Source organism: Lithobates pipiens, unplaced genomic scaffold (genome assembly GCF_037356315.1).
Source record: "Lithobates pipiens isolate NorthernLeopardFrog02 unplaced genomic scaffold, aLitPip1_a1.2 Scaffold_19, whole genome shotgun sequence".
NCBI lineage: Eukaryota > Metazoa > Chordata > Amphibia > Anura > Ranidae > Lithobates > Lithobates pipiens.
The window spans coordinates 64,608,030-64,626,678 of record NW_027507764.1 but is presented as its reverse complement, the minus strand read 5'-3'; the positions used below and the strand labels follow the sequence as shown (position 1 = coordinate 64,626,678).

The 18,649-nt window shown below is 41.3% G+C and overlaps 1 protein-coding gene across 5 annotated transcripts in view; it reads left to right on the top strand.

The window, feature by feature from the left end:
- The window catches only part of CDK14 (cyclin dependent kinase 14), a 656,595-nt gene that overhangs the window by 495,574 nt on the left and 142,372 nt on the right, over window positions 1-18,649 (top strand). For 4 of the 5 annotated variants that reach the window (XM_077490836.1, XM_077490834.1, XM_077490832.1 and 1 more), the window contains 2 exons: window positions 2,711-2,850; window positions 15,970-16,111. In XM_077490836.1, the coding sequence (XP_077346962.1) occupies window positions 2,711-2,850; window positions 15,970-16,082 (253 nt within the window). In that variant the 3' untranslated portion in view covers window positions 16,083-16,111. The remainder of the gene's footprint in view (window positions 1-2,710; window positions 2,851-15,969; window positions 16,112-18,649) is intronic. The other variant, XM_077490833.1, reaches the window with a different exon arrangement.

The following is an 18,649-nucleotide window of genomic DNA, read 5'->3' as shown; positions in this document are numbered from 1 at the left end:
AATTTTTAATAATGTACTTTCACTAGATGCTTTGTTATAAATGTTTTATTCCGTGACAGAGTTGACCTAGTATAGACTTAGATTGGCAGATATTTTCTTAAGGATGAGCAGGAAGATCTAAAAAAACCCTAAAAGAGTTGCCAGAATTCCTGAACTTGCTGTTGTGCTTGACAACTGGACAATGACAACTGCACATGCATAATATTTTGATCTTTTCTTCTGCACCATAGCAGAAGAAATAATTGGGCTTGTTCACAGAGAGGTACTGAAACAAGCTGGAAGATCTCCCTGTTCAATAACGAGTGCCTTTCCAAAGGAGCACCAAAGGAGCTTATTGCCTTTGTCTGAGAGTTCAGAAACAGCGAGACAGTCTCAATACTCAAAATCCGAAACATCCCTTCTAATTGTTGGGTTGTCTGTGGCTGTCCTTAGAGCTATCCTGGGTACATCATGTATCCTGCCAGTTGTGGTTTCTTCTCTGTTTCTTGGTAACACCATCTGCAGATAAAGAGTTATCAAAGAAAGCATTTCCAACATCCATTTGTTCGTACTCCCTAGGCTGGTACACAATTTCACAGCATCTAAACGGATACCAAGGATGTGGTCTTTCATATAACACTGGAAAACATTGCATGTCTCTCTTAGCTCCATAAAGACACCAAATCATCTCACCAGTTAAACTTACGTCTGTAGTGTCACTAGACATGTGCAATTCATTTCGCTCCAAATGTATTTTTTAAGGAATTTCAACAAATTGGCAAATATTCGAATTTCCAAATTTTTACGAATATTCAGAAATTAGAAACATTCTGAAATTCTAAAATTCTGAAATTTTGGAAATGCGGAAATTCAAAATTTGAAAATCCCAAATAATTTGGCTGTTAGTGAACGAATACAAATTTATTCGAAGTTACGAATTATACAAAATAATGAGTGCTGTATCTAAACGAATTGAACATAACAAATTAATAATAACAATGATAATAATAAAAACGTTTTATTATTAATTTTTTACGTTCCATTTGTTTAGATGCGGCATTTGTTATTTTGGATAATTCGTAACTTCAGATAAATTCGTATTCGTTCGGTTCACTAACAGCTAAATTTGAAAGGAAATTCCAATACCTATAATTTGATAGTTAGTTACTATTAGTTATTATTTAGAATTTTCATATTTTCGTTCTTTCAAATTTTTGGATTATCGAATTTCCGGATTTTCAAATTCCCGAATTTTCAATTTCAGAATTATTAATTTTCGAATTTCCAGAAAAAAATAACAAATGAAGTGGAAATGAAAACTAACACATTTTTCAGCACATATCTAATCGTCACTGTCCAATAAAGCATCTTTCAGCCTCGAAAGTTGGAAGTCCATATATTGGCCTTCAATAGTGATGAAGGTCAAAAGTTCTTTCTAAAGCCCATCTTGAGATAGTATTTGGGCACCATAAAGAATGTTACCCCAACATTTCATATTCCTGATATGTGCTTGTTGTACCATGTACTTGTGTTAAAATGTATCCTGTTCTCTTTGTATTGCTTCCTTTGTTTGAAATACCTGGTGTTCCTGCCCATCCCCAACTCTTCTGTTTCAAACTGACCACGCTAGGCATAGGAGCCAATATGGTCAGTTTTTTGGACATGCTGGGTGAACAGCCTTCCTGTCCTCCAATGGTCAGTCTTCTGCTGTCACCCTCCCTTGCTCAGACATTCACTGGAAAGTTAGTAAAATTGCGTTTGGGACGAAGTTTCTGGTTGTTGAAGTTTCCCAATCTACACACGTCAGCACCTGGTGAATATGGAGTTTTGTTGCTACTTTCAGACTCTAGGTCAGTGATGGCGAGCCTTGGCACCCTTGTTTTGGAACTACATTTCCCATGATGCTCAACTATACTGCAGAGTGCAGGAGCATTATCGGAAATTGTAGTTCCAAAACATCTGGGGTGCCAAGGTTTACCATCACTGCTCCTCAATTTTCCCATCTGGGTGCCATGTTTTCCTTCCACTATTCCCGGGCTAGACACTTGGCAGTCACCATTTGGATATGTTATCTTAGATTAGTTATCAAGCTGATTTATATAACTTTGGGCATCTACTCCTGAAGACGTGAAGCAAAATTCACGAAACACGTTGAGTTATAGGATACACTTACTATGTTTTTAAAAATTTGGAATCTGTACATAAATTATTATATGAATATGATGTAGATTGTATGCCAATATATGGTAGTTGTACACAAATTGTATTGCTATTTTACTAACTGTACTATTAAATGTATAAGGTTTTCATCTATTGTGCAATAAATTCATTTTTTTTATGCAAATGTTAGGCCTCATTTAAAGTCCCGTGACATTTTTTGGGGGATTTGTGCATAAGATGCTAGGGGATGGAAGCATGGCATCACTAGGCACCAGATCCCAATTTTATTGTTTTAGGGATCGTGATCCCTTTAAAAGAGAGAAATCAAGTATTTATAATGGTTTTTATATTTATACACAAATGTGTTGCCTTTAATTTTTATTTAAAATTGAATAGGGTGTTTACAAGATAAGTGTTCACATGTAATGTAACTTTGTTGCTTGCCTACTTAGTAAAAGTCTCATGGGGAATGCCATTTATTTTACTGACTACTTTTTCTATTTAAAATAAAGAGCTCAAGGTGATTGCTTCTTTTTGTATTTCTATCTTATTTTATCATTTTTCTTTCCAGACTGAGCTATATCAATCATGCTGAAGATATCGCCTCCAAATTGCTCCAGTGTTTCCCCAAAAATAGGCTATCTGCACAGGCTGCTTTGAATCACGACTACTTCAGTGACCTTCCTCCACGGCTCTGGGAGCTGAGCGATAGTGAGTACATTTCCTTCCATTTATCTAAATTGTGGTTTTATTAGAAAAATAAATGTAAAGCCAAGAAGGCAGCATACAAAAACATTTGCAATGGCCTTGGAATTTTGGTTAGGGGCTCAGACAGCAACATGAATATGGTGGCACTCGCAGGGAGAAGGTACAAACTGCATAGGCAGGACAGCTAAAGCAGAGGTAAGGGACTGCAATATTGTTGAACAGAGCAGGTAAGTATAAACCCTTTTTTATTAAATAAAAAACAAACTTTAGTGTCACTTTAAAGCGGCTGTAAACCTCAGCCTTTTTTATATATATATATATATATATATATATATATATATATATATATATATATATATATATATATATATATATATATATATATATATATATATAAAAACCTGCAAGACAATGGCATAATGTGCTAGTATGCATTGCAAACTAGCACATTATTAAATGCTTACCTTAGAACGAAGCCCTCCAGCGGCAAGTTGTCACTGCTGACTGGACTTCCATCTTCATCCGGTCTTCCTTCCGGGTTTGCATCTGATTGGCGGAGCCACGTTGCAATTTTTGCAGCACAGAGCTCTAAAGGGACAGCACAGGTAGGCCATCCCTTCATCGGCACAAACGCTCTGATGTCACTGGCTGCATACTGTGTGAATATCTCCTAAACAGTGCATGTTTAGGAGATATTCACTGGACCTAGAGGTAAATCTTATTATAGGGTTACTTGTAGGCATAAGTAAAAAAAATAAAAATACTTTACTACCACTTTAAGGTTTGACAGCAGAATGAAATGATCAGCCTCTGGATAATCTGTGTTTATGGGTTAGCACAGACCTTACGAGACCAACCAATGGGACTTGCATATTGAATAAGGCATGCTGTTTGAAAACTACATAAGCATACATAAAAGGGTTGTAAACCCTGGTGTTTTTTCACCTTAATGCATCCTATGCATTAAGGTAAAAAAAACACCCGGCACTGACCGGCCCCCCCAGCCCCCCTGTTTTACTTACCTGAGCCCCGTATTTACGTCGGCGGAGACATGCTCTCCCTCTCGCCACGGGGTCTCGTCTCTTGATTGGAGAGATTGATAGGAGCGCAGCCATTGGCTACCACTGCTCTCAATCAAATCCAATGACACGGGCGCCGGGGGCGGGGCCGAGATCGGCATTCATTTCTGTGGACGCAAATGCTGGACTGGGGAGCGCCCCTGCATGGTAACCCCCTCGGGAGAGCGCTTCTCCTAGGGGGTTATCTGATGCGGGGAAGGAGCCGCGAGAGCCGCCGGGGGACCCCAGAAGTGGAGGATCAGGGCCACACTGTGCAAAATGAGATGCACAGTGGCGGTAAGTATGATATGTTTGTTTACAAAAAAATTAAAACCGAGTTCATACAGTCACTTTAAGGTTTGTAAGACTAATGTCTTCTGCATGATAGGCAGATGTGGTGTTTGAGGAGCTCTGAAGCTGGCCATACATCACTCAGTTGGCTAAACAAAAAAAAAACTTAAAGCGGAAGCAAACTCATCCATAAAACGTGCCGGAAATGAAACACTCGCATTGGTTGTGCTCTCAACCAAACTGTCAAACCATCCAATGTTTGGTGTCATAACTGATGACATGTGCAGCATCATGACAGTTGCAGATTAAACAGAGGCAACGATGGTAGCTTCCTTGGCTGAAAATGATAAGGGGGTTTACTTACACTTTAACTGATTTCCCCATCCACACATTCAAGGTCAATGGGGAAATCCTCCTTGCTGTATCACTGTATTCTGACAACGGGACTCCCCCACCCTCAGAATACACTGATCAGCACTACAACCCATTGGCTGCATGTGCTAATTGAGTGGAGATTTTTCAACAAGCCCGTTTAAGAAAAGTCGACTGATCGACTTCTCATGAACAATAACAGCCATAAATGGATCAAAATTTCGGCTCCTGCTGAATTTCGATTCATGTATGGCCAACTTTAGACAGCAAAGTGCAAAACTTAAATGTTAGAATCCAATTTTTTATTGACAGCAAGAAATAGTCAGGCACCGGACTCCAAAAAAAAAAAAATTGGATTCTTATGCCGCGTACACACGAGCGGAAAGTCCGACAGAAAAAGTCAGACGGAAGCTTTTCATCGTATATTCCGAGTGTATGGCTCATCTGACTTTTTTTTTTCGAAAATTATGACGGACCTAGAAATGGAACATGTTCTAAATATTTCGGATGGAACCAATTCCTATCGGGAAAACTGCTCATTTGTATGCTGTTCCGACAGACTAAAAATGATGCATGCTCTGAATCAAGTACGAGACGGAAGCTATTGGCTACTGGCTATTGAACTTCTTTTTTCTAGTCCCGTCGTATGTGCTGTACGTCACCGGGCTCTTGCCGATCAGGACTTTGGTGTGATCGTGTGTACGCAAGACAGTTTCTGTGGAATTCTGTCGAACTCCGTCAGAAAAACCTTCAGGCCGGGTTCACACCGCTGCGATGCGGGAACGCCGCGAATCCGCGGCGTTTTCCCGCATCGCATTACTCCCGCCGGCAGTTCACACTGCCCTATGCGGACGGCTGGGAGTGTCAATGATATGTTAATGACACCCCCAGATCCGTCCGCATATCGCAGTGCGATCTGCCGACTCGCACAGGAATCGGATCGCATGGTGTGAACCCCCATGCGATCAGATTCTGTTGCGGACCAAAAAAAGGGTCCCGTGCGAGTTTGCTGCGGGACCGATGCAAATTCAGCCATACTATCTGTATGGCTGTACTCGCATCGCTACGGAGATCAGATGTGATTTGCGGTGCGAATCACATCCGGAACTCCCCCCGCAGCAGTGTGAACCCAGCCTCAGAGTTTATTCCAATGGGAAAACCGGATGTGTGTACAGGGCATTAGACTCAAGCTTTGTAATCCCTACCTACCTTTCTTTGATGTTTCACTGCTGAAAGACCACTACTTAGACTGATCCCTACAGGAGTTAAAGACTAACAGATCTCACACACCCCTATCATCTGGATTCTTCAACGTTGGGTTCCACTTTGAGGGATCAACCACACCATTATCCGGCACCACCCTACGCGTCCAAGCCAGTCACTTTATCTGAACTCCCTTTTCTCGCCTTTGGCCCTGGTTGACCTAATCTGTTTCAGATTGGGCCACCAGAAGAACAGGTGGCTTGTTTCTGATGTTCATACTGTGCAGAAAGAACAAGACATTGTCACATTAGAGAAAAACAACACAATTTGTCTGAGACAGAGCTCTGCGGTTATTCAGAAGAAAATTGAAAAAGTCTTGTACACTATCCCTGCAGCAACAGAAAACACAAATATAGAAAGAAGTATCAAGCCTTCCCCATTCTTTGAATTTTCAATGAAGAATCGGCTCCCTCTTGATTTAACGCAGTGTGACATCCAGAAAATGTAAAGATATTTCAGATGCTCCTTTTCAGCTCTTTAGAATTTTCAACATCTTCTCTCGACTTCTTTCTTTTTCTATTTTTTTTTTAAATAAACAGCTTTCTAGCGACAGAAGGAAGCAAAACAAAATAACAAATAAAAGTGGGTGTTTGTGGTGACGACTTGCTTTATCTGAAATGAAAGGAACGCACGCAGGTGTCTCACAGAAAGATCTAGAACTAACTGAGAAACACAGACACAGTTGTATTTTTGGAGGCTTTTAGAAGAAAAACCTTAATGGTTTTTGGTCAATATTATTTAATTTTGGAGTTTATAAATTTACAGCTGAACTACAAGCAAAGACAATAGGCTCATGTTAATGCAACACTGTAATCAGTAAAAAAAATATATTTATTTTTTAATGCAAGCAGTAATCATTCTGAATTTATGGTATCAGCCTCTTGTATTGTAGAACAGCAGAGCCCAAAATGGAAGAGGAAAAAGTAGCATAATGAGCCAATCGGGTGGGCTGTAGTGTAAGGAGCATGCTGATAGGAGGAGATAGAGATGAACTCAACAGTCTGTAGTTTCATAGTTCGTGAAGAATAGACACCAGTTCTTCAGTATTTGTATTAAAGTTTTCAGGAAGAACAGAAAAAAAGAGGGGTGAACAATGTCAACCATACAGTAGGACATAGGAAGTAGAGTCGTATGTATGGGTACAAATGAAAAAACAACAATAAAAACATGTAGACATTGCAAACCATTTCAATGGTTGAACTTCAAGGTTAGGAGGATCATCTGTCACCCTCGGACACCCCATTTGGGAACAAGCTGTGTCACGAGGGGGAGAAAATTTAGCCTACCTTTAGCCTATTGTTTAAGTATTTTGTAGCTCAGTAAGGAACACAAGTGATACAGTCAAACAGTGGTCCTTAAATGGACAGGAAATTAAACGGGTAGCACAACAGTATCCATGTATTTTTAACGCATAGGGCGTTATGTGTACATGTAGACCTTAGTTACATATCAAGTATCGCAAGGTAACACCCAAAGTCCGGACATCTGGAGCATGTGGGGAGTGTTTAAATTGCCTTAGGTAGCATAATTAAAAAGTAGAGCTTACATAATTTAATGAGATGGCACTTATGTAGGAGAGCCTACTGGGGTGCAATAGTTAATTCTGGGAAGTTGGCTAACCATAGGGAGGGAATAAAGACACCATCCAGTTTAGTGTGTGTGTGTATGTATATCACTCCCATTTCTCATATCCCTGTACATTGCGTTCACTAAGGAACACTTCTAAAAGTGTTTTGAATATATCTACACTCTCCATTGACAACACAAACTGTGAAAGGGAATTCCACATCCTTACCACTCCTTATGCAGTTTACGGTTAAACTGCTTCTTGTCCAACTTGATTGAGTGGCCACATGTCTTCTTAAGAGTCCTAAGACTGGATAGTTTTCTCCTAATGCTAGAATGAACATTTAGATGTCTTTTCTCCAGGAAGAATATGCTTAGATTTTCTCAGCTGCTTTTCCTAACTGAGGTTCTCCAGCACCCTTATTAACTTTTTTGCCCTTCTCAGAGCTCTCTTCGGTTCCAGCTCCAGCACATCCTTCCTAAAGCAAGGGACGACATACTTAAGATGTGGCTGAACCAAAGTTTTGTAATGTGGTAGAATTATAGTTTTACCTAGGTGTCCCCTGCCAATTCTAACATTAAAATCCATGTGATCAAACACCACCGTTCAATCGGGTCTCACAGCTCCCTGAGCTGATAGTCACTGTCTCTCTGCTCTGCCCCTCCTCCCCCTTACTGGAGCGCTGGGCTGGGAGCAGCCATCTCAGGCTCTCAGTGGTTCGCTGGTCCAGGCATGTGGGCATATCCTGACTTCATTGTCACAATCTTGCCCGAGTCTGAATCAGCTCTGCTTCAGCCCGCTGTCAGCTGAAAATGGGTCACAGAACTGCACTCCTGTGATCCACATGATGAACGAGCAAACAAGCATTGGCTGTACTTCTCCTTTAATGCATGCTAATAGTCTGCAAGCTGGAGCTTGGCATTGCATGTTATTACTGAGTCTTTGATCTCCTAGGACCCCCAGACCCTTTTCCATCATCTATTTCCCCCAGAGATTCTCCCCCTAGCGAGTAACTTGTATTCATATTTTTAGCCCCTAAATGCATTACTTTACATTTTTCAATAATAAACCTCATTCATCGTGTAGTTTCCCAACCTATTATTGTAGTGAGGTATTCTTGTAAAGTTGCTATATCCTGTTGTAAAGTTATTGCCCTGCTTAGCTTGGAATCGTCAGCAAACATTGAGACTGAACAATTTATGTCAACCTCCGTATCATTTATGAACCAGTTAAACAGATTTGGTTCCAGGACAGAGCCTTGGGGTACCCCACTTACAATCCTAGACCACTCGGAAGATAAACAATTAATCACCACCCTTTGGATGTGCTCCTGTAACCAGTTTTCTATTCAGGTACATAGACTATTATCAATGCCACCAGACTTCAATTTTTTAAATTACGCATTTATGTGGTACTGTGTCAAATGCTTTTGGGGAAATTCAGATACACCACATTCATAGGCTTTCCTCTATCTCAATTACAGTTTACCGCCTCGTAGAATGATTACAGGTTGGTGTGGCAAGAATGATCTGTCATAAATCTATGCTGGTTACTGTTAATAGTACTATTTTCATCAGCAAACTCTTGGATGTGGTCCCTTGTCATTCCTCCAATAGTTTATATATTATTGACGTTAGGCTGACTGGTCTGTAGTTTCCAGATATATATCTCAGCCCCTTTTTGAATATTGGTACCACGTTTGCTTTTTGCCAATCAACTGGTACCATTCCAGTCAGTAAAGTTGTCCATAAAAATTAGGAACTACAGTCTGGCTATAACATGGCTAAGTTCTTTGAGAACTCTCAGGTGGCTAAGTTCTTTGAGGGCTCTCAGGCTCTCAAACCATCTGGCCCTGGTGATTTTTTCACATTACGTTTTTCATGTCTTTTGAACCCCGGCTGCTGTTAACCAGAAGTAGATTCCATGTAACCTTACCAACAATACTGTCTTGAGTACTTAACTCTTTCTTGTCCTTTGTAAGAACTGAGGAGAAGAGTGTATTTAATCCAGTGGCCCTCTTCCTGGCGCTTGTGGCCAACATACTTTAGCCATCCTCTATGGCAGGGATCTGCAATTAGCAGACCTCCAACTGTTGCAAAACTACAAGTCCCATCATGCCTCTGCCTTTGGGTGTCATGCTTGTGGCTGTCAGAGTCTTGCTATGCCTCATGGGATTTGTAGTTCTGCAACAGCTAGAGGTCCACTAATTGCATATCTATGCTCTATGGGACCAATGTGCTCAGACCTTGCGTTCTTACTATTAATATATTTTAACATTTTTAGGGGATTTTTCTTTTTCTTTTTTTTTTATCTTTTTTACTGTCCCCCACTATGTGTCTCTCATAATCTATTATAGCAGAAAGTAAAAAATATTATCTTTTGTTTATAGCGGGAAAAAAAATGCAAAGGTGATCAAATACCACCAAATATGTGCAGCTGTGGCCAGGTATACTTCAATGGGGGTCAGAACAAGTCCATGGAGCAAAATATTCTCATATAACCTTTCGGTAACCATAAAAAAACAATATTACTCTTTAAAAACCCATCCAGTCTTTTTTCTTTAATTCTGTGATTGATTCTTCTATTGCTAACTCATTCAATAGGGCATTTCAAATCTAAATAGCAGACACAGGTGGATTTTCACGTTACGGATCTTTTACTGAGCTTTTTGTGTTTTCCCAGAGTCCTCCTGCATAGGCCCTCTCCCCTCAGTATCACAGCAGATTATGCTTAAGAGCTGTCAGTGAGGCCAGCTAGGAATTAAGTAGGAAAATGAATTTTTTTTTCTTCCTCCCCCCCCCTCCCCTTCCAACGTTGAATGCAGCCTCCTCGGCTGTGATCATTTCCCATTTATGACATCTCAATCCGATCTGAATGAATGATTAAGAGCGCTCGGGATTTTGATCGTCTCTGAATTCAGTATTCTCTAGTAGTACTTTTCACTTAATGTTGAGTTATTACCCGGATGCCACTTAGTTTATCAGCCAGTGGTTAAATCCGGGGGCCTCGATCGGCGGCGGGAGAACGCCGACACATTATCACACGGCAGCAGGCTGCCAACCGCGAGCGCCTTGTCCTCGTCATTAACAAGTACAATGTATGCAGAACACCAGAGGGGAATTAAAGCCACAAAAAAATACCTCAGGGTGGTATTTTTAATATGAGAATTTAATTTGTAATTTCACAGATTAAGAATTTTGGCAGCAATAATCCTTTTATCAACTCACAGCAGGTAATTTGCAGAAGCATAACCGTAAGGAGATAGGCTCCAGCAGAAACACATCTTTGCATAACGTTAAACGACGCAAGCACTGAAACCTTTTGAAGGGAGGGAGAAAAAAAAAGATGAAAAATCATTTTATTTTAAAGGAAGGGTTTTTTTTTTTTCGTTAAATGCCTCCAGTGAAATTTGAAGTTGGAGGAATATGGCTTCTGTGCTGGGAAGATAATCATTATGAAACACATCCAGATGCAAAAAAAAGAAAATGAAAAGCATTCTGCCTACATATGCAGAGAGCTTGGTTTTAAAATTGTAATATATTTGTTGTAAACACATCAAGGAAGCCTGTGGTATGTAATATAGCTGCCTTTTAAGGTCATTTTTATTTCAGAAAGGAGTGACCACCCAGCATTTCCTTCCAATGGTATTGATGGGATATCATAGTTGCATAGTTAGGTTGAAAAAAAGGCACAAGTCCATCCAGTTCAACCTTAGAACCTTATATCCTTATGGTACCCACACTTGTTGTCTTGAAGCTGGCAGATGTAGAGAGGCTGGGCAAAATTTAATTTTTAATCTTTCAGAATTCCAGGCAAATGGCTAACCTGCCAAAAGATTTTCAAATCTGTTGAGCCATTCTCCTGATTTAGGCAGTTAGCCAGACAGCCTAGCCAAGTCTCTGACCACGAGTGCAATTAAAAAGTGCACATTACGTGGGGTATCAAACTTCTACATCCTACTCACAAGTATTGCCTAGTCATAGAAAACTTCTATGCTATTTTAGGGAATGTGCCCTTCAATCCTCAGCTACTCACAAGCAGTGGTGCACTGCCAAGCGACTTCCTCTCAAACACTCTCAATGCTTATCACACTGGGAATCTTCTCAAAAGTTCCTACACAACTGATACTTTACTCCCAAAAGGCTGACTACCACCCCCCCCCCCCTCCCAATGCTAGTGAAATTGCGGCCTTGCTGGATCATCCCCACACATCTGGTGGACATGCCCCAACATTGCCACTTTCCAGTCCTTTGTCTTTGCCCCCTCCATCATCAATCTCCCACTCAAACCAGCCCCAAAACTGGCTTTACTGGTAATAGGCATGGACTCCTGGCCTCCTGAATTTTGCGCTATACTAACTCATATTTTTATAGCGGCTAGACTTACCATAACTAGAAGCTGGAAACAAGCAACACCTCCCACTGTTTCAACCATCGTAAATGAACATGCCCTGTTCTAACTTATGTTTACTAAAGCTCATCTCCTCCAAGACCAATTCCTCACTACTTGGTCACTGTGGACTTCTCATCTCTCCTGCACCCTCCCCTAGTCTTGCAAAGCGATCCTGAATCTGCAACCTGCACCTCATCAAGTAACTTCACAAAGTAACCTACTTTTTCCTCTTCATGGCCTAGCGATATCTGCAAAGTTAATTACTTTGATAATAACCTACAATGCATCACATATGTACCCTTACTCATGCAAACTCTTTTATTACAGGGTGTCATACCTGTCTATCACCTGCTTTCCACTTGCCCCTTACAATTTTTTCCTACCCACTTGCTCACCCCCTTTACTCACCCACTTCTCCCCCTCTCTTTGTCTCTAGTTGCCTTTGTGGCTATTGTTATTGAATCTTCAGTACTTTTACTAAAAACTGATTGTCATGCTACCGTTAATCCATAGTCATACTTGATTCCTTCGCTTTTTTCAAAATGAAATTAAGACATATTGAAACTAAAAGGTACACATTGGTTAAGGACCCATTCATAATTTTTTTCAATAGCTGCATGAAGTGTGGTTGAAAAAAAAAAATCCACGTTGGGTCAACTATATACACTGTGCAAAGATATTAGAGAATTGTATTGCAAAGTGTTACTAGCTTTTGTTCTGTAGCTAGAGGGGTAGGCCATATTGGCCTACTTGCTGAGTGTTTATTGGTACCTGAGGACAGAGCAGCAAATGCATAAGATAGCAATATCTCAATCCAGTCATAACCCCTCATGGACACTTGTTCAGCCAACAAAATGGCTGGGAATGTAGAGCTCAAAATGAGTGAAGGCCCCTGTTCTCCTGAGAGCTACTGTAATGCTCTTTCATTTCTCTATCTGCAAAAGTCACTTTTAACTACTGTATGCTGACGCCAGGCGATCCCTGGAGACGGCCTTCCTCCAGCACACAGCAGGTGATTGACAGCCTCAACAAAACAAACGCTACACTCCTTAGCCTTGTGCTTTCTTTCCTATGCATTTAAGGTTTTTGTTGCTGTTTGTGTCCCCACTGGCAAAATTCACCCTTTCTATTTGTTTTAGTGGCCATTGGCACCAGGTCTGAATAAGGGAAAAACTAAAATAGTTTTGATGACAATTGGCTAAAGCTGACCATACATGGTCCAAAATTTGTCCAGTTCATCAGTTTTTTTTTTTTTTTTTTTGTTCATCCCACTGGTTGAATTAAAAAAAAAAAAAAAACCGACAGCTGTATGGGACGTTTAAAGTGAAGATCTGGGGAAAAAATATTACAATTTTTTTTTTTTTTATCCTAGTATTATTGCTAATGAAATTCAAATGAGGCCCCGTACACATGATCGGAAATTCCGCTAGCAAAAGTCCGATTAGGGCTTTTGGTCGGAAAATCCGACCGTGTGTATGCTCCATCGGACTTTTGCTGGCGGAATTTCAGCCAGCAAAAGATTGAGAGCATGTTCTAAATTTTTCGGGTCGGAAAAAGTTCCGATTGGAAATTCCGATCGTCTATACAAATTCAGACACGCAAAATTCCTATGCGTGCTCAGAAACAATTTGACGCATGCTCAGAAGCATTGAACTTCATTTTCTTAGCTCGTCGTAGTGTTGTACGTCACCGCGTTCTTGACGGTCGAAAGTTCAGAGAACTTTTTTGTGCCGGTGGGTATGCAAGGCAGCTTGAGCCTAATCCCATCGGAATTCCGTCGGAAAAACCATCAGAGTTTTTTCCCACCAGAATTCCGATCGTGTGTACGCGGCATTAGAGTATAAATTTCTTACTGTAATATTTAATTCCTCCATTTGTGGTCATTTCCATCATGAATGTGGGCATGGGAAGCCCAATCGAGATCCTTTCCTGGAATATCTTTGGAGAGGTGCATATTAGGTAACCAGCATGCACCTCTCGATCTTGCGCATGCACGATTTTAACAGCCGTAGTACTGTACTGCCCACAGATGTGTCATCATTTCCCAGGAGCATAGGCGAGGGAGGAAGTCTTGAGGAGCTCCGCGGACCAGGAAGTGGCAGATTACGAGGACTACATAGCAACAGGGCGTTTAGGGTAAGTATAACATTTTTTTTTCCCTCCAAATGTTTGTTTATAGGTTAAGGAGTCTTTTTTTTTTTTTTTTTTTTAAAGGAAAATTTTTTTTAGGGTGGAACTTCACTTTAAGAAAGGATTTCAATCACTTCAGATAGGTTTCCTCTCGCCTCTTGCTGTTCCTTGAGACAGGACCTTAACTGAATATCTCCCTATACATAAATTGACAAATATTTGATATCAAATATACATTGATATAAAAGATCAGTAAATTCATCCCGCTATACAAGTTGGCAATACTAACACAACATAATTCATCCCTAAATTGATATTTTCAACATAGGATCAATTTCTGTCTTCTCTATATTCCAGAGCGTGGCTGTCCAGAACTTCCTTTTTGCCTCATGTTGCTATATGCTTAGCCGGCACCTGGTGTTCCAGGTTCCGAGGAGAGTTCTATATACATATTTCCACCTTGAGCGGTGATCCATTTTCCTTTCTCTTCCACTATTGTTCCTGGATTCAGCTTCCCAGTGAGTCGCTGAGAGCCTGAACTGGCTGCTTTGGCACCCTTCACAGCCCAGCACTCCAGTGAGCACTGGAGGGGAAGAGCAGACAGCAGTGGCTGACAGTCACCAGCTGTGTGCTCAGAGAGCTGTGAAAACTGAGCAATTGGCAGTGTCTGATCACTCACTTCTCAGCCTTAGAGCTTGTGATAGACAAATGCAGCATGGGAGAGATGCTCCATCCACCTATGTAAGTATGATTCTAAAATAAAAAGAAATTCCATACTTCTCTTAAAAAAAAAAAACCTTTTTTTTTTTCCTTTTTTTTTAAAAGTTCATATTTCCTCTTTTTAACTGCACAAGAGCTAGGGAAGGAGAAACGGCAGCACACTGATATTCCCAGTGAATGGCTTGGGGGGGGGGTCAAGTCTGATCATTGCAGGAGAGCAGGCTGAGTTCCCAGCACAGCTACAGGACTGACCAAGCTATTATCTCATGTTGTGGTCCATTTTTAACAGGAAAGCAGAGGGACTGGCAGGAACACCAGGGATTCCACACAAGGCAAGCAATACAAAGAGAACAGGATACATTTTCATACAAGTACATGGTACAGCAGGCACATATCAGGAATATTAAATGTTGGTTTACATAATGTTTAATGAAGTTATATGTCACGTGGTTATGCTGGAATTGAGGGGTGCACGGGGCTCCCGTGTGTAATTAGGGCTCTTCAGGAGACAGAACCGGAGCAAGTGTGAGCAGGTGGCAACACAGCAAAGTGAAGATCATCCTACAGAGTGTTGCCACTGGCAATGAGGAAGCCACTGGCATTTTACGGAAATGGTTTTACAGTTAAACAAGGGCAATTTTATTTGAAAAAATACATTTTGTGTTTTTCTAACACATTAAGCGTTCCTTATGCTTTACAAAACTAATGCCACGTACACACGACCGGACTTTTCGAGGGACAAGGTCCGACAGACTTTGACGGAGTTCTGACAGAGTTCTGACAGAGTGTTGACGGACTTTCCGAATGAACGGACTTGGCCACACACAATCACACCAAAGTCCGACTGATTTGAACGTGATGACGTACGACTGGACTAGAATAAGGAAGTTCATAGCCAGTAGCCAATAGCTGCCCTTGCGTCGGTTTTTGTCCATCAGACTAACATACACACGAGAGGATTTCTCGGTAGGAACTGGGTCCGGCGGAGTTCTGTCGGAAAAAATTGAAACATGTTCCATTTCTAAAGTCTGTCAGACTTTTGCAAATCAAAAGTCCGCTGCAGCCCACACACGATCGAATGGTCTGCTGGAATTGTTCCGTCGGACTTTTGATGTTGAAAAGTCTGGTCATGTGTACGCGGCATTAGAAAAGGAAAGTTTTGACTTTTAGATAAACTTTAAGCATAGATCCCGGTTTAGAGAGACCTAAGTATTAACTCCGTATTGACGATGGCACCATGTCACCGCAACATTGATGTCACCACTGTGCTGTACTTGTTACAACCGGTGAAGAGGAAGTTTTGATTTTCTGTATCTTTTCTCTCCTCAGTGTCTTCCATTTTTACCGTACCGAATGTGAAGTTGCAGCCCGAAGCCGGAGAGAGCCTGCGAGTGTTTGGGAAAAACAATTTCAGTAAAAGTCTCTCCAATAGCAAGCATTGATAATGTATTACCATGTACGTGGCAGCCAGGTAAGTGCTGGAGGGTGGTCTTATTATGGGAATAATTACTGTACTCCCATTCCTGGAAATATATATATTCTCTATTTTTACAGTGTTATTTTACTATTACTTAAAGCGATATTAAACCCAAAAACATACATTTATTATATTGCAGCTTACCAATTTTTGGATGTTGATGGCTGCATTTGTTTTCCTTTTTAGGCTTTCTTTCATTTTCATCTGGTGACCTGGCCAGCTGTTTGTTTAACAGAACAAACTCAGCTGCACATGTATCAGAGTGTCGAGACAAACCATTTACCACTGACAGGAGTCCTTCCATTCATTTATATAAAACCTTTATCCCAAAAGGTTGCTGTAACTGATTATAAAGTGCTAGCTGGATTTTGGCTTCTATTTGTTAGTGTATATAAATCTGCCGTTACATCTAACAACCCCCCCCCCCCCCTCGAATGACAGTGCTGCTGTCCAAAGTCTTTAATACCCGGGAAGTCGGGCAGCTCCCCTATCATGTGACTGCTGTATCTCACTCTCACAGCGGTCACATGATCAGGAACCTGTCCCATTGTTGGTGACAGCGCAGTCGATGTGTTGTGAGGGACTCTGATGGGGACTCTCATGTAAGGGGGGATCTGATGTATGGGGGATGCTGATATAAAGGGGACTCCAATGTAAGGTGGGCTTACATTGGACTTAGATTACTCAGAGGCTCTGATGGGACCCTGATGTAAAAGCCTGGTACACAGCGGGTTAAACAACAAAAAAGTCAGTGCCGGTTGAAACCACTGTACTAACTGTGAGAAGTTAGTACAGTGATCTCCCCTGCTGAGCTATTGTGTTCCGACAGAGGGGTGCCCCCCACTATAACACTCCGATCGGTAGTGTTGAAGCTGAGTGTGTTAATCGGGGGTCGGTTGGCTTCTGTTTTTTTCAGCATGCTCGTCCTATGGAAGCCAAACGGGTGCCATACACACGGCCTGAATGTCCAGATTTTTTTTATTTCTATTTTTTTTAACCGGCCAATGTTTCCCGACATTTGACCCGTGTGTATGAGCTTAAGGGGGGACTCTGCTGGGCTCAAGTTTATTTGCAATTTCTTTGCTATATTTATTTTTAAAGTTATTTTTATTGTAACTTCAAAGTGAATACAAAACAATACAAAGCCTATTGGGCATACCCACGCTCGGTCACTACAACTACAAAACTAACGCCGCGTACACACGACCGGACTTTCCGGCAGAATAGGTCAGACAGAATCATTCCGATTGTGTGTGAGATAATCCGATCAATTTTCTTTAAAAAATTCCGACAGACCTAGAAATAGAACATGTTCTGATGGACTCAATTCCTATCGGGAAAACCGTTCGTCTGTATGCTGGTCCGACAGACCAAATACGACGCAAGGGCAGCTATTGGCTACTGGCTTTTCTAGTCCCGTCGTACGTCATCACATTCAAAACGAAAACATCCTTTGAACGGACTTTCGAACGGATTTTAGGGTACCAGTCCGTTCGTTCGGAAGTCCGTCTTAACTCTGTTGAAAGTCCATCGGGAAGACCGTCTGACCTTTTCTGCCGGAAAGTCCGGTCGTGTGTACGCGGCATAAGAAGAAGAAAAAAAGAGAAAAAATAACCGAAAACATTGTATATAAAGATATATTAAAAACAGCTAAACCATTGTACGCTCAACCACCTGTGTAGAATATCTAAAGCAATCCTTCAATTCTACATATACCCAACAAAGCTTACTTTAGTTACTTATGAAATAAAGTGTAAATTACAGTTACATATTTGCATTCTCTTGGCTTCATTTTACTGATGTTTTTTCATGTTCTTAATCATGTCAAGCTAATTACAAAAAAAGTATTTAAATTTGACTTGTAAAATAGATTTTTCTTTGGCCCACTGATAAGTATAGAGGCCTTGGTGCTCCATTTTTTTTTTGGGGGGGGGGGCAAACAAACCACCTGCCACCGCCCCATTTGGTCCGTCAGTCGTTCGTGGTCCGTCAGTCAAAATACCCCCCCCCCCCTCACCTGTCACTCAGGCGATCAGCAATACAACACACAGCTTTACCCCACTCCCGTTGCTCACCTGTCTGTCTGCCCACCCGTCCCAGACTTGCCCTATATAGGTCATGGGAAGCTTCCGCGGCTTTCCCCTATGTCTCCTGCTTAGCGGCCTCCCACTGTGTATCTTCCTCGGCTGCCAATACGGACACTTCTCCTCTCAGCCAATCAGGTCTCAGGACCCGCTTCCTGATTGGCCGGGAGGAGAATCAGGAAGACAATGGCGAATATTACACACAACATACAACTGGGTGGACTCAGGGCACAGCGCTCTGCGCCCCAAGCTCACCATTTTTTAAGCCAGTTACAGCCTCCGGCTCTAATCATGTGCTTCTAAAAAAAAAAAAAAAAAAAAAAAAAAAAAACCCCATTGGAATTCATGCGTCTGACACCCTGCATTTAGATTAGGGGCCAGGCGCATGAACTAGGCGTCGGCGACCCTGCTCCCTGTATGAAGTGTCTGCCACTGTTGTACATTACAT